At 40.8% G+C, this 15521-nt stretch overlaps 2 protein-coding genes across 2 annotated transcripts; both read left to right on the top strand.

Moving 5' to 3' along the window:
• The first annotated feature begins 1460 nt into the window (after window positions 1–1460).
• On the top strand, window positions 1461–6996 carry ppm1na (protein phosphatase, Mg2+/Mn2+ dependent, 1Na (putative)). Its single transcript, XM_068317483.1, has 6 exons — window positions 1461–2144; window positions 2714–3285; window positions 5189–5306; window positions 5385–5499; window positions 5610–5673; window positions 6057–6996. The coding sequence occupies exons 1-6, from the start codon at window positions 1739–1741 to the stop codon at window positions 6087–6089; spliced, it is 1308 nt and encodes a 435-aa protein (XP_068173584.1). The 5' UTR covers window positions 1461–1738; the 3' UTR covers window positions 6090–6996.
• Window positions 6997–9519: 2523 nt separating this feature from the next.
• On the top strand, window positions 9520–13286 carry si:dkey-202g17.3 (amino acid transporter heavy chain SLC3A2). The gene is made up of 9 exons (XM_068318113.1): window positions 9520–9904; window positions 10989–11150; window positions 11225–11307; window positions 11402–11479; window positions 11546–11585; window positions 11657–11862; window positions 12371–12478; window positions 12558–12611; window positions 12702–13286. Exons 1-9 carry the CDS (start codon window positions 9544–9546, stop codon window positions 13092–13094), a joined length of 1485 nt encoding a protein of 494 aa, XP_068174214.1. The 5' UTR covers window positions 9520–9543; the 3' UTR covers window positions 13095–13286.
• The last annotated feature ends 2235 nt before the right edge of the window (window positions 13287–15521 follow it).

Below are 15521 nucleotides of genomic sequence, written 5' to 3'. Positions count from 1 at the left end.
TGAGATTAGGACACACAGAGTGACAAAGTGGGATCAGTACGTCACACACGAGTACGAGTCAACCTATATCACAACTTCATTTGTCAGAGGATCAACATAACGCAACTTTAGAAAACTTTGTTTTTCACCTCCCTCTTATTTTGTTGTATTTTATAATTATTGAATATTTCCTTCTGTTTCTTAACTGAGAAATAGTGAAAAGAATCAATGACTGTATATCTCAAATCAGGTAAAGTGATATTGTCACTAGAGACAGCTGGATGGGGTTGACTACAACAATAAAAACGATTGTAGCACAAGATCTTTAAGAACTGTTTTTTAATCACCGCTTTCCATCAGTGGATCAAACCGAACGTAGTCTGGTTAAACTCTGGATTTTATATTATATCTGGACAATTAAGTAGTAAAAAAAATGAAGTTCAGTAAAGTCAATTCTACGATATTTAAATTAGACACCAAACAACAGGAATAACACAATTAATGTCAGATTATTAAAAGAAGTAAGAATTATTATAAAACTTTTTAAAATATGTTTGGACTTTTCAACATGTTCCTTATTTTTGAAAAGTGACGTTTTTGTGATTTCTAATCAAGAAAATACTTAATTTACAGGCATGACGAAACACTTATAATGAAGTTCTTGCTGTTTGTCCCTTTTGACTTCTTTGGCTACATCGTTTTCTTGTAAGACACTTAATTGCATGTAAGTTGTTTGAATGGTGCTGTATACATGAAGTTTGCTTGAGTGACTGGTTCCTCTGGTTTGGTTTGATTGTCCATGCTGTCTTAGGTGCTGCGTTTCAAAGTTTATTCTAGCGCTTAGGAATACAGTACGACTTAAACTGGGTTTAACTGGGTTTAAGAGTTAAACTCCTTTTGCTTGCCAAGTGTTTGGTTAACTGCTGCCTTAAAGATTAACTTAAAGTCACAGTCCCAAAGAGACTTTAATACAATAATATCCCCGCAAAGTCCCCTAACAGTTAAAGGGATGCATGATTTTCATTTGTGGTTGCAGATCACACAAATAATCCACTAACCATTTGGTCTGTAAAATGTCAAAAGGTTAAAAGGGTTACTTCTTCAAACTGCTTCTTTTGTTCAACCAGGTTCCCAAAATCTAAAATCTTCATTTTCAATCATGAAAGACAAAATAACAATCCAGACATTATAGAGGCTGGTCCAGTAAATGTTTAATATTTCTGTTTGAACAATAATGAATCATCAATTCTTAAATGGGTTGGCAGCGTATTTTACTCAAAATGTCAAAAATGTCCCGTGTCTGAGTGCAAACATGCATGCAATAATAATCTTTAGTTTGATTGCTCTTCAGGTGAGACAAACCATTTTGTGTTGGTCAAAATGTCTCGTTTTTAATTCAGGCATTTGTGCAGACACAGGCCAGGTGATTATCCAGCAGTGGGTGGAGCAGAGGGATAAAGCAGCAGAAATAGACTAACCAATAGGCACACAGGGCTGATACAGGACAGGTAAACATGAGCAGGACACAAACAAACCTTGTGGTCTTGCTGTTAAGAACAGAAGAAGGATTTTCAACCTCTAAGCTAAACTGCCCCAAAAAAAAGGTAAGGTCACTTTTTCTTAACCTGCTTGGGACCACAAGTGAACTGCTGCACTGGACCTGTTGAGGAAAACTCATCGCCGTAAGAGGAGGGGCACCAGGGGCAGGAAGGCCGCCAGCAGGTCGAGCAGGAGGTTTGAGCGCCGACTCCGTCGGGCGATGAGGACGGCCAGACGGGCCAGCAATGTGGAGGTGCCCTCCTTCCTCCGCCAGTTGGTGAAAGAGACCGAGAAGATGGTCACCTTCTTCTTCAAGGGGGGGACCAGGGAATCAGGGCCAGAGGAGGAGGACAATTCAGATGAGGAGGACTGCATTCCAAGCCCTTACCTGGAGCGCCCCATCTTGGAGAAGCATGTTTCCGAGGGGGGCTCTCAGGCAGGAATAAACTACGCAGTGGCAAACATGCAGGGGTGGAGGGCTCAGATGGAGGACGCTCACACCTGCATGCCCCAGCTGAGGGGAGAGCTGTCAGACTGGGAATACTTTGCTGTGTTTGATGGACATGCAGGAACCACAGTGGCTCAGTACTGCTCCAGGAACCTGCTGGATCACATCCTGGCAACAGGTAAAGAGTAATATGACCAATAACATTCATCTAATTACTCTGGATGCTGAAAATATGCACTGTAGCTGTGAACACATTGTGAGATTGTCAATGTGTCAATGGACATTAAAGGTTTGAGACACATTTCACAAATCAGAACCAGGATAGTACAGCAGCTGGGTGCATACATGATGGCTTCTGGACAAACAACATTTCCAGAAATGACATTAAATTTAAGGTGATAACTCCAAATTATTGACTCATCTGCCAGTGCTTTTCCTGATGAACTGATTTATGGTTTTCTTGTGTTCAACTAGTTCAAAACCCAAAGCGTCTTCATTTCCTGTCATAACTCACAAACAAAACTCACATATTACGTTATAATACTCACATGTACTCAATACTCAAATGGTTTAAACAGTTAATCAATCATTATAATAGTTGGTATAATCATCTTGTTTCAGTCCATTTGATTATTCAGCTATTTGTTACAGCCGTCCAAGTAAACCTAATTACTAAAAAGTAGTTATAAATGTTTTATTATGTGAGTTAGCTGACTGAACCGAATATTTCTGGCTCATTTCCCACAGGAGGAGTCAAAGCAAACGAAGACCCCGATCAGGTGAAGGAAGGGATCCGTCAAGGCTTCCTGGATATTGATCGACACATGCACAAACTAGCTCGCCAAGACAACTGGGACCGCAGTGGTTCCACTGCAGCAGCTGTCTTGATGTCACCACGATACATTTACTTCATCAATTGTGGAGACTCCCGCACTCTGCTCGGTCGTAACAACCAGGTCGTCTTCTACACGGAGGACCACAAGCCCTTCAACCCCAGAGAGAAGGAGCGCATACAAAATGCCGGAGGCTCTGTGACCCTGCAGAGAGTCAACGGATCTCTGGCCGTCTCCAGAGCGCTGGGGGACTTTGACTTCAAGGAGGTGGACTGGAGGCCGCAGACGGAGCAGCTGGTATCACCGGAGCCAGAGGTGTATGAGATGGAGAGGACGCCCGAAGACGAGTTCCTCATCCTGGCTTGCGATGGTGTTTGGGACGCCATCGGTAACGAGGAGCTGTATGCGTTCGTCCGCAGCCGTCTGCAGATCTGCAACGACCTGAGAGATATTTGCACCCAAGTCATTGACCTCTGTCTTTACAAGGTGAGACCATAATGATAAACCACTACAGTACAATCATTTTATCCATTTTGTTGGATTCAGGTTTTTTTGCACTCAAATACTGCTGCTTACATAGAGCAGATAAATGAAGATGATGCTTCAACATAAAAACAATTATACTTGTCAATATCAACCAGAGTTCAATTCAGGAGGTTTTGATATTGGAAAAAAAAGTTTAAACCACAAGCAATAAAAAGCGCTAGACGGAGCTAGGAAATGGACCGTGTAGTGAGATTGTTTTGGGAACTATCGTTTCCAACGTCCCAACTAGGTTCTCCAACTTCCCCACCACCAAAAACACACAATATAGGTGAATTGGTGACCCTGTACTAACTCCAGGAATGAGAATGTGAATATTTATTTTGTCTTTTAAGTGGCCGAGCAATATAACCCCACCACACCAAATATCTAATCTATGCAGTTTTTATTTACACACAGTGACACATGTTGGTCAGAATTACATCACCCAGCTGTAACCATGATACTCAGTTATCCTGGATGGCCAACGGGGTAAATGTTTGTTGTTGGAACAAGCACTCCCGATTAATGGACATCTGTCCTCCTTTATGAAGCACAATCTCAAAACGTTAAATCATTTACTTAAATCTCACTGTGAGCTGTTTTTTCTACGACACACAGCAGATGGATTTATGAATGGGAAAGGAAGATGTTAAAGTAGTGAGCAGGTGGACTTACACTGTTACGTAAGGAGATTTCTCCTGCAGGTCTTAGTGCTGGTTAGTAACTGACCGTCTGAACACGGACGAGCCCTTTGGCCGCCCTATTAATAGCTGCATTAAGGCATCCTAGGGACATGGGATATGAGGGCAGAAATGCTACACATGTCTTGGATTAACACAGAATGTGAGTTAGCTGACAGGAGCACAGTGTTACTGTTCATACTCTGGCCTGGGTGGGACGCTATTTATTCACCTAGAACAGCTTAGTGTACTTTTCTAGCATTAGATCATATGTTCCAAGACATACTCAGCCTCCTTCTTGGTATCTTTGACGTCATCACCAACAGGATGATAGTGAGTTTGTTGGCATTTCCGTACTGATATCCTTATGAAACAAAGCAACTTTGACTTCTGTACTGGCCCAACAGATTTATCCATCCACCAAGTGTGGATTACCACAGACTAAAGATAGGTAGCTGCAAAATAGGAATACCGTCATCCCCAGTGAGTATTAATCTGTGATGTCATAGAACACCAAAATATTTCTCAATCCAACCTGGTACCAAATCCAGTCCACTGCTGCCTCCCACTAACAGGTCTATTTTACCTTCATACAGAGCCTTCAACTTCAAGAGATTTTCAGAGGTTGGTGTATGAAGCTCCTTTTATTTGACTATATGACTATAGTACATGTAAAAACACAAGTACTACATTGAAAGCTTTTCAGGAGTGTTACAAGAGAATTTATTTGTTATAAAGTGACAAAAATAAAAGCAGTCATTGTGTTGGCAGAATGATCTGTGATGAATGTCTTTTATCGATACTGTGTTTTTGGAAAAGAATTATTGATCAGGAGAATTATGTATATAAGGCATAATCTGTCATTTACTGTCCACATGTTCATTATAGTTAGTTTTACAATTTTAATCTTCAGAATCACTGCTAGAAATTATTGATGTTAAATTTCATAAAAGTGGTAAAAAGTATATAAAAAAGTTTAACAAAAACGTTTTTAAAGTAAAAATAAATAATAATTAATAATAAATTAATAAATAAATAATAAAGTTTTTTTAAACTTTTACTTTTTTTTGCCTTTACTTTTTTTAAAAACCTTTTTAAAAAAGTATATTTTATAAACTTTTATAATCTGCACTTTTATAATCCTTTTATCATGGATGATAAAATGGAGTTGTCTCCCTCTGCAGGGCAGCTTGGATAACATCAGCATCATCATCATCTGCTTTCCAGGAGCTCCCCAGGTTTCACCAGAAGCCCTGCAGAAGGAAGCAGAGCTGGAGCAACAGATTGACGTGAAAGTAGAAGGTGGTTGGCTGTTGAGGGATTGAGCCCCCGCAACACAAACACTTCAAATAACGATTTTATGTGACTGTCCCCTCACAGAAATCATCCAGATGATGAAGTCCAGAGATGAAGACCCAGACCTTTTGTATGTTATCAAATTCCTGGCTGCAGAGGAATTGGCAGGGCTTCCACCCGGTGGGGGCATTACCAGCAAGTGAGTCGAAGCAATAATATTATTCCATAGTATTTAATAGTAATACTATTTAATAGTATTTCTTTGAAATTGCAACAAAAGTATTTTTCAAAGCCTTTCTGTCTTTGCAGACGAGACTGCGTCATCTCAGCATATCAGAAACACACGGCGAACCTCAGATCCCATGAGCCAATGGTAGGACATGTGACCCACGATAGACACAAATGTCATGACATCAAATCGAGGCTAAAATGTCACTGAATGTTTTCTGTTAAGACTGTTTAATTTTTTCTAATCAACTAAATGACTGACGAAATGATCAATAATGAAAAACCATCTGCTGTGGTTTCAGGAAAATAATGAAAGTAAATGTTTTCTTACTCCATCAACTGAAAATAGTGAAGACTTAAAGATCACAGATGTCATATTTTTACCTGAAAAACATTTTCTGTTCCATAAGCTCCACAAATTTCAACTTTTGAGGAATAAAATATAAAGATAAATACACAGTAATGTAATAGATATACAGTATAACTTAAAATGAATTCAAACAACCTGATTGTCTTGTGGCCTTTCAGGACATCGAAGGCTCTGAAGAGGACTCAAACTGAAACCATGGAGATGGGATCATCACTACCTTCAGCATCTGCATTAAACCAGCTTGAATGACAAACGTCACATTTTACATGAGTACTGAAATTTATTGTTGGTGTAATACATTCTCTTGAACATGTGTTGTTCTGGTGTCCATTCATCTGCACATGCTAAAGACTTCAGAATAAATCCAGTGCGTTTTCATTGCTGGTTGGCTTCAACTATAAACTACACTTGTGAAAAGAACTGATGTGACTCCATTTACTTTAGAAAGAAATCATATAAAATGTCATCAGACTCTAAACAACTCAGACAGAATATGTGTAGACATTACCTGGACCTCATGCACATCAGAGAGACATGAGAAAATGAAGCATCTCCCAGTAAATAATGAATTTGCACAATGCTGCCAGATAGCAAAGGTGACATGGATAGCAATGACCTGTTATAACAACAATATGTAACTGTCATACGTGAGAAGTGCTCAAATGGGAAAGAGGGTGGGGTGAGGTATACAGGATGAGAACTTCCTTGGAATTAGCACGCATAACTCACATACCTCATTAAACATGGGGCTCCGTGGCCCTTTAGAGTGGATGTGTTGTGTTGACTCAGGGTAAAGTTGTTTACATGCAGGAAAAAGGCTTGTACATCCAGGGCTTGTACGTCATGCTTTGGAATGACCTTAGAAATGGTTGTTTCTGCTGAAAAAAAAACCTTCCATAGTGATTAATTACAACATTTCTGTAATGATTGTACTGATTGCAAAGTTCCTCCACAGCACTGAAAGAGACTCAATGCAAGTTAAAGCCAACGCTTGATTCAAGTGTTGCTGCTAAGGACCAGTTGTTAGGTTTAAGGGACGATCACTTTCTCACACGGGGACACATAAACTTGGATTTTCTCTCCCTTAATAATAAAAACTTTCATTGAAAAAGGACATTTTGGGTTCAATTGTGTTATCTTCGACTAATATTTAATATCAATAATAATTACATTTTCTTGATGATCTGAAACATTTAACTAAAGTTCATTTCATTTCAAGTGTGACAGACATGTAAACAAATAAGAAAACACTAAACACCAATAAACAAAGGGAAATACAATTTAAAAATTAGTGCATACATCAGAGAGAGAGACTGTGACTGTAGAAGCATTTTGTTTATTTGGTGTTTTCCTATAGACCCACAGTTCTTCATCAAGAAACTGATTAAATTCTCAATTGATTTACAATTCTTTCACAACAGGAGAAATAAAAGCAGGACAGACAAAGTCAAGGTTACCACAACAGGGTCTGTCATGGGCTCTGCAGAATGTGTTGTGAGGGTGTGGCGAGGCTCAGCACCTCTGTATTAATGGACGGAGCTCAGCTTCCATTGGGCAGCCTTCTTCTCACCTCCTCACGCCTCATGAATTCCAACATAAATATATTCAACTCAGGTCTGCACCCAGCTGGACACGCTTGTGGACAAAGACAAGACAAGGAAAAGAAGACTAGGAGAAGGCTAGACTAGACACCTCAGGGAGAAGACGTGAGTAATGACTGTTTGGGTTGTATTTGAATAAGCCTCATTGGAACACAGTGGTTATGTCCTGATTTGAACCTGACCTGAGGGTCTTCCTGGCATCCAAAGTCATGCTGGTGAACAAGACGGCTGTTTGCACCCAAGATTCCACCAGAAGTCTCCTAAATCGCTGCAACAAACAGTAATGGCTGCTGTCAGGGAAAGGTTGACTAGAGAAATTTTCCACTTTTATATATATTTACAGTGAGGGCAGTATTTCTGGAAGAGGCTGCAGGAGCCTTGTGGATTTTAAATGTTTCTAATCCCAACTTTAATGCTGAACTACGTAACTCAGAATTTAACACAAGCTGGTATAATAACATCTACTGCAGATCAAGAAACATATATTTATTCATTAAACCCAATTATTCATGAACAATTAAATATAATATAAAAGCATAAATTCATGTATCGAGGTAAAGTTAGTCCTGTGATGTGTTTGTACAGGCTGATAAGAGTGATGCTTACTAGATTTATTTGTGTGTTTACCTGATTTGGTGTAAAATAATTCATGTGATGATTCTTGGAATACTGTGATCTGAAACGTATTCAATTTTAAGGTTTAGCTGAAGCGCGTTACAGTTTGAGAATATCAATAAGTACAGCGCACCCTTGTTCTTTGCGGTTAATGCGTTCCAGGAACCACACGCGATTAACGAATTCCACGATCGAGCAACAAAGTATTTATCTTATTATTTACAGTAAGTTAATCATTTATGACCCTCCCCATACTGATATGATATTATCTTTTCCCACACTCTTATCGACTGTTTAAATCACTTTTGTGTCTCACGTAAGTCCAAGACTCACAGAACTGAGTGCACTTCCGGATGCCGTCAGCCAATAGAATCCGCGTACGGTATCATGTGACTGTCTACCAACAATCCACAATAAGGTGAAGTCGCGAGCGATGATGCGCGCATGCACGAGGGCGCACTGTATCTTCAAAGAATATTCTTTGCATGCTTGACGCAAAATCTAGTGTGAAAATCAGGTTGTGTTCACATTAAGGAAAAGTCTAGTTTCTGACTGATGGTGACGCATCTGAACATGAACTTGTGCTAAAAGAGCTAACGTTCTCATTTGCTTCACACCCCAAAATAATGTCATTCATTTCTAATCCAGAACCACATGTAAGGCTGCGTTCAGACTGCATGTAAATCAGATTCCAATCAGATTTTCTTCCATATCTGATTTTTAGGGCTGACCGTCCACACTATTTTTAGCAAGTGTCCGAATGCGATCTTGCTCTGTTCGATCTTGCGGCACGTAGAGCGACGTCACGGACGGTCAAAACCGATCGGTGTGTTTTATATCCAAACGGGATATGAAACTACCTCTCAAATGTGGTTTCAATCCGTCCCTCAGAAATCGGATTTCATGACTGTTCAGACTACAAAAGAGACATCCGATATCAATCTAGATGGGCTAAAAAAATCCGATTTTGGCGACCAGTCTGAAGGCAACCTAAGATGTTTGACATTTTGTCTTGCTGTTTCATTCCAAATTGCTCAGATGAGATGGTTCACCTCCATCCAGACACGTGACACGTATCTTGTTTAAAGAACAGATGTGTTCACATAGGAGGTAATTTATGATAAGTAAATCTGATCTGAGGGGAAAAAAATCTGTTATAAAGGTGTCCAGGTTGGGGGCGTGGCCTGGTAATTGGCTCATTGACACACCTGTGTACCAGGTGAGTTGTGGGTCACTCCTGGGTGTTAAGACTAGTTTAGTGGAGTGTGTTTCTGACAGTGGAACGCCAGAAAAGACACCCAACAAGGTATGGAGAAAAAAAGTCAGAACTTCAACAACAGCACCTTGAAGTCTGCCTGAACCTGATGCGCCTGTGTGGGTTTTTTTTTTTTTGTAACTGGGGGGGGTCGTCTGCTTGCAGCCGCTCAGGATGCCCCTGAACACAGGAGAGCCCGGGTACGGCGGCGCGCAGGGCGCAGGGCTGGCGGCCAGCCTGGGACACTCGGAGTCCGCTCCGATGCTCGTCCCGGAGTGGAAGCGGTGGCAGCCTCTGTCTAAAGAGGAGCTGGCGGTCGTCGCTGGGGGGCCCGGATGGAGGAGGGTGCGCTTTTACCTCCTGCTGCTCTTCTGGGTGTCCTGGCTGGCCATGCTGGCCGTCGCCATCGCCATCATATTGCTGAGCCCGCGGCCGGTGGTCACGCCGCTCAGCTGGTTCCAAAAGTCGGTGTTCCTCCAGCTGAAGCAGGACGTGTTGACGGAGCAGAGCAGCAACGGGTCAGGGGACAGCAGTGGTGAGTGAAGGGATCCCCCCCCCCCCCCAAAAAAAAAGATTCACTATTTGTTTTAATTTAAAAAAGAGAAAATGCGCGCACCGCTGTCGCTCTTGTCCATGTGTGCGTAATTTGTGGTCACGGAGCCCCCCACTGCCGTCTAAAGGATGTCTCCACACTGATGTCCTTCATTTTTGTTTTTATACCAACTAGAACAAGATTGGTTGTGTAACAATTTAATTTATTTCAAGGATGTTCAAAAATGCAGTATAAAACTGAACAATGAAGATTTGCAGATATTATTGATTCAGTGGTCCTGTCTTGATGTGGGGGGGGGGGGTATTAGAGTCCTGTTGGACTCTTTATGCAGCTTTGCTGAGCAGCGCTCACTGTTTTGAGATCTATGAGAACCATGTGGTTTATGTTAGTCTAGGATTTACATTTGGAAGCATTATTACTCATTTCCCTTTGTTTATTGGCAGTATATATACACTTGTCAGCTGTTTCCAACAATGAAATCGCAGTTTTAACAGTTCGTTGCAACAGATATTGCAAATGTTTTTCCCTAAATATAAATCAAAATGCTATTTTTTGCTATTCTGACAACTGCAGTATGTAAATGATGAAGCCTTTTATTACAAATATCTCTTTGTCGAGCTTTTATCCCTGACAAACTAAACTCTGGCTTCTGGAAATATTCCTGATAAATCTTTGCTTTTCCAAATGGACAAAGGTCTGTTATGGTTCCGGATTTACCCACTGCAACTACCTCCTTTTAAATCTCTGCAGAGATTGTCTGTAGTATTAAAGTCTTACAGCTGGTGGACACTCTAGAATGAGGACTACTTTTGTCTGATTTGATTATTAATGAAGGTAGATTAGATTTGCTTTCCGGTGCATTAGAAATGGTTAAGTCAAGAACCAACAGCAGACGAGGAACAAGAACGTTGATTAATTATCTTTAAACATAAAGATTCAAACAACATGGAGCATGGAGTGTACACTAATCATAAATGAAAACTACAAACTGTATCCAAAATATGATCAAGTGAAAATTATATTGTGTTATTGACTCGTTCTAAATGTCGTTGTTGTTTTTTTAAAGCGCTGTGTGAGCAGCTTCCTTACCTCAGCCACCTGGGTATAGGGGCAGTAATCCTGGGGGGTCTGTATGATAGATCTCCCTCTTTAAACCTCACCGATCCTGATGTAGGATCGAGGAGTTCGGCTCAGATGCAGCATTTTCTCTCAGAGAGCAACAAAGTGGGTGAGTAAATGGTTAAATGCGCAAACGAACACTCCTGCATGATGTGATGATCGGGCTTTTTGTTGGTCCTGCAGGTCTGAAAGTGGTTTTGGACCTCTGTCAAGCAAATGTGGCAGAAAATGCAAATGAGTCATCAAACCTCTCCGCCACAGAACACGTAAAGGCCTCCGTTCTGTTTCTGTTTCTCCTTAAGTATGTCAAGTACTCCTGGATGCTGGATTTATTAAAACACGACAATATTTCTTCTGCAGGTTTCACTCAGGTTTTGGTTAGAGAAGGGTGTCGCAGGCTTTGCCATCTGTGACACAGATGCAGCGTTTTCAGAAGAGGTAAAATGATCAATCATGTTTATTACGTTTTCACAAGTGTGGTTAACAATCAAGTTTATGTTTCAGACTTTGCTGGAGTGGAGAGGCATCTTTGAGGAATTCAGCAGTCCGGAGGAAAAGTACTGACACACGTGCAGCAGACATGGATACGTGTTTTTGTAATCGTTAAAAATTCAGCGTCAGGTCGGTTAAAGTGTGTTTCTCTCAGGATTATTGTGGTGAAACAGATGCAAGATGTTCTGTCTCCTGTCAACATCTCATTGGTGGATATGGTCATGAGAACAATTCTGCCTTCATCCTCTCATCTGCTGTCTGCCAATGAAGTTGTGAATGCTATAGAGACGAACATGCAAGTGAACCTAGACGTGTGGCCCAGCTGGACGGTAAGCTGTGTGCAAACGGCAAAGAAGGGAGCAATTATTCAGTGTGCCACAAAGTTCAAGGCTTTCGTATATTCTGGAAAGATCAGTCTAAACAGGATTTTATAATGATCAGGGAAAAACTTGTTGGTTGGAAATGAAGCATTCAGTTGCGTTTGGATTTTATGATTTTACATCCATTAATGGTCGGTGAGTTTTCCTGACCAGATTTTTGCCATATTGAGCTGACATGGGATCAATATACTGGATGTCAAGCAATAAATCAGAAAAGTCTACTTTAATTTAAACGTCACTTATTTTGTGTCACGCATGAGAGAAATGGTGAAAACTGTACGTTTAACTGAGGATATTCATTTTGACTGGAACGACTACCAGGTTACAGTTTGATCAGCTTCTAATGATTTAACTGGAGTGATTTAACTGAAAGTCAATTAAAAAATCAAAAAGTGACTGAAATAATCAGTAATTTTTTTGTAAAGGACTTTAAATCAACTAAACTCTGGCTCTGCAGGTTGGAGGTAAAGCATCGCCCGACTTAAAGAAATTACTCGTGGTGTTGTTGATGACTGTGCCGGGATCACCCGCCTTCCAGACTGTAGAAGAAATCGAGCAAACGCAGGTGAGTTCCTGTTGAAGGCCTTGAGTCCACTGATGCTTCGTTTTAAAAGTTGGTCAAATAAATTCTTTCACCTGAACAGAACATGCCTCTGAAGGACAGCGACGCACACGGACAGACCAATGGAACAGTCGCTGTGAGTAAAGAACAGTTGTCCCCATGAAGCTACGTTTTCAGAAACAGGGCGCAGGGTGTGTTTAACAGTCTGAACTTGTCTCTCCATCAGGTCAGGAAGACGAGGAGTTCCGCTGTAGCTCTCTTTAACTCCCTCAGTCACTCCAGAGCCAGAGAAGAAGCTCTTCAGTACGGCAGCTTCACTTTTCTTCCTGTCAATTCTTCCATCCAATCCTCCTCCAACTCCACCCTTGCATCGCTTTCATCTCCCCCCATCCTGGCCTTCTTACGCTCCTGGGGTTGTGTTCACTTCCTCATCCTCCTGAATACTGGGTCTGAGCGTCATGCTCTGGATCCCACGTGGGCCGCGAGCCTACCCGAAACCGGTGTTTTTGTGATCAGCACAGAAATGGATCGTTTGGGGTCGACGACCCTGCACTCGTTGGAACTGCGACCCCATGAAGCCGTCGTCATCAAATTGTTTGACGCGAGAAGCTACGCGTAAAAGTTGTGCGGAGATTGAGATTTTAAGGTTTCCTCCCACTAGATATCTGACACAAGTTGGTCTTTTTTAGAAAATTCTGGTAGCTTCAGAAGTCAAAGAAAATAAAATGAGGATTCTTTTGTGATGTGTGGTCGTCTGCATGATTCTAACGATGGCTTTAATTCATTTGCCTGAGGAGAGAAGTGGTGCTTGCTGTTCAGCCACACAGTGGTGCTGCAGCTCAGTCTGTGCTGTCAGGCAACTCCAAGTGCTTCTAAAGATGAGAAACCAAAATGAATGGATGCCATCAATCGCCACGACAAGTAGATTTTTTTTTTACATGACATGGAGTCGTGTTTGTGAGGTTTCAGTATTTAGTTATCCATCAGTCAGAATTCAACATCTGTCACTCTTTGAATTCATCCAAACGAACTGAAAAGCATATCATTTCTTCGTTGTAAATGTTTTCCTTTTGGGTTCTTCAAAAATATTCATGCGTAAGATCACACTGTACATTTAATTAAATAAAACCCTGATTTCAAGTCCAACCTTGCATGCACGACATCCAAATAATTTTATCGTAACAAATTTAAAGTGGGTGAGGGAAAATTGATCCACCTCTGATCTACAAAACCCCAAACCAGTGAAGTTGACACATTGTGTACATTTGTAAATACAGAATACAATATTTGCAAATCCTTTTCAACTTGTATTCAATTGAATACACAGCAGACAAGATATTTGATGTTCGAGTTGAAAAACTTCTATTTTCTTTTGCAAATAATCAATTTAGAATGGAATGGCAGCAAAAAAACTTGGCACAGGGGCATTTATGCCACTGTGTTGCATGGCCTTTCAAAACGTTTGGGTACTAAGGAGAACAATTTCTGATGCTTTTAGGGTGGAATTCTTTCCCATTCTTGCTTGATGTACAGCTTAAGTTGTTCAGCAGTCCAGGATCTCAATTGTTGTATTTTACATGTCATAATGTGCCACATATTTTCAATGGGGGAAAGGTCTGGACTACAGGCAGACCAGTCTAGTACATTCACTGTTTTACTTCGAAGTCACGCTTCGACGTAAAAGATGCAGAATGTGGCTCAGCCTTGTCGTGCTGAAATAAACCGGGACGTCCATGAAAAAGATGCTGCTTGGATGGCAACATATGTTTCTCCAAAGCCTGTATGTACCTTTGAGCACTAATGGTGCCTTCACAGATGTACAAGTTTCCCAGGCCTTGGTCACTAATGCACCCCCATCACAGATGCTCGCTTTTGAACTTTGCACCTATAACAGTCCGGATGGTTCTTTTCCTCTTTGGAGGAAAACAACGACCACATTTTCCAAAGAACAATTTCAAATGTGGACTCGTCAGACCACAGAACACTTTTCCACTCTGCATCAGTCCATCTTAGATGAGCTTGGGCCCAGCAAAGCAGTGTTTCTGGGTGTTGTTGATAAATGGCTTTCGCTTTGCATTGCTGAGTTTTAAGTGTAATTTCTTCGGATTCGCTAAACCTTTTGATGATACTGTGGAACATAGATGATGAAATGCCTAAATTCCTTGCAGCAGCTTGTTGAGAAATGTTGTTCTTAAACTGTTTGACAATTTGCTTGTGCATTTGTTCACAAAGTGGTGACCCTCGCCCCATCCTTGTTTGTGAATGACTGATTGTTGAGGGAAGCTGCTTTTATACCCAATCATGGCACCCAACTGTTCCCAAGTAGCCTGTTCACCTGTGAGATGTTCCAAACAAGTGTTTGATGAGCATTCCTCAGCTTTCTCAGTCTTTAAATTACAAGTGAGCTAATAGTTGCAAAAAGTAACAAAGTTTAACAGTTTGAATATTAAATATTGTGCCTTTGCTGTGCATTCAATTGAATATAGGTTGAAAGGGATTTGCAAATCATTGTATTCTGTTTTTATGATTCACAAAACGTGCCAACTTCACTGGTTTTGTGTTTTGTACTTCAAATCCAACTGGTCCTCCTTTATCAGGTGCCCCAAAATGATCTGAAACTCATGGATCCACTGCTTACTTTGGTTTCACAGTAAAATGTGATTGTTTTTTCCATGGTACAGGTTCCACTCTTGTACCCAGTTTCATGGTTTACTTTGAGGTGTCGTGGTAAAAAATAAATCAAAAAGTTGCATGAGCATCAGTAGTTTTCACAAAATCCTGCTCAGAGTCAAACAAACAGTGGCTAAAACTCGGCGCGCTGCAGTGATTAGAATGTGCTCCTGTTGTCAAGGTTGATGCTAACGGTTGTATAACAAGACAAAAACAAAAGATTATTTAAACGTAAATACAATCATCTGCTGTTTATCTAGTCACTGCTTCTACTACAAATACTGTAAACACAGCAAATGTGTTCAGTCTCTCAATAGTCAGGAAGTGTATATGAGCTGGAATAGAGAGCATTTGGTTGTAGTTAGCACAATATAGA

Source organism: Antennarius striatus, chromosome 6 (genome assembly GCF_040054535.1).
Source record: "Antennarius striatus isolate MH-2024 chromosome 6, ASM4005453v1, whole genome shotgun sequence".
In the NCBI taxonomy this organism is placed as follows: domain Eukaryota; kingdom Metazoa; phylum Chordata; class Actinopteri; order Lophiiformes; family Antennariidae; genus Antennarius; species Antennarius striatus.
The sequence above is the reverse complement of the archived record's forward strand: the minus strand, read 5'-3'. Positions and strand labels throughout refer to the sequence as shown.

Coding starts and splice junctions, on each gene's coding strand:
- ppm1na (XM_068317483.1), top strand. CDS start 1,739: ATGAGGACGGCCAGACGGGCCAGCAATGTGGAGGTGCCCTCCTTCCTC. Junction 2,145..2,713: donor GGATCACATCCTGGCAACAG/GTAAAGAGTAAT, acceptor CATTTCCCACAG/GAGGAGTCAAAGCAAACGAA. Junction 3,286..5,188: donor TTGACCTCTGTCTTTACAAG/GTGAGACCATAA, acceptor CTCCCTCTGCAG/GGCAGCTTGGATAACATCAG.
- si:dkey-202g17.3 (XM_068318113.1), top strand. CDS start 9,544: ATGCCCCTGAACACAGGAGAGCCCGGGTACGGCGGCGCGCAGGGCGCA. Junction 11,308..11,401: donor ACCTCTCCGCCACAGAACAC/GTAAAGGCCTCC, acceptor TTTCTTCTGCAG/GTTTCACTCAGGTTTTGGTT. Junction 12,612..12,701: donor AGACCAATGGAACAGTCGCT/GTGAGTAAAGAA, acceptor TCTCTCCATCAG/GTCAGGAAGACGAGGAGTTC.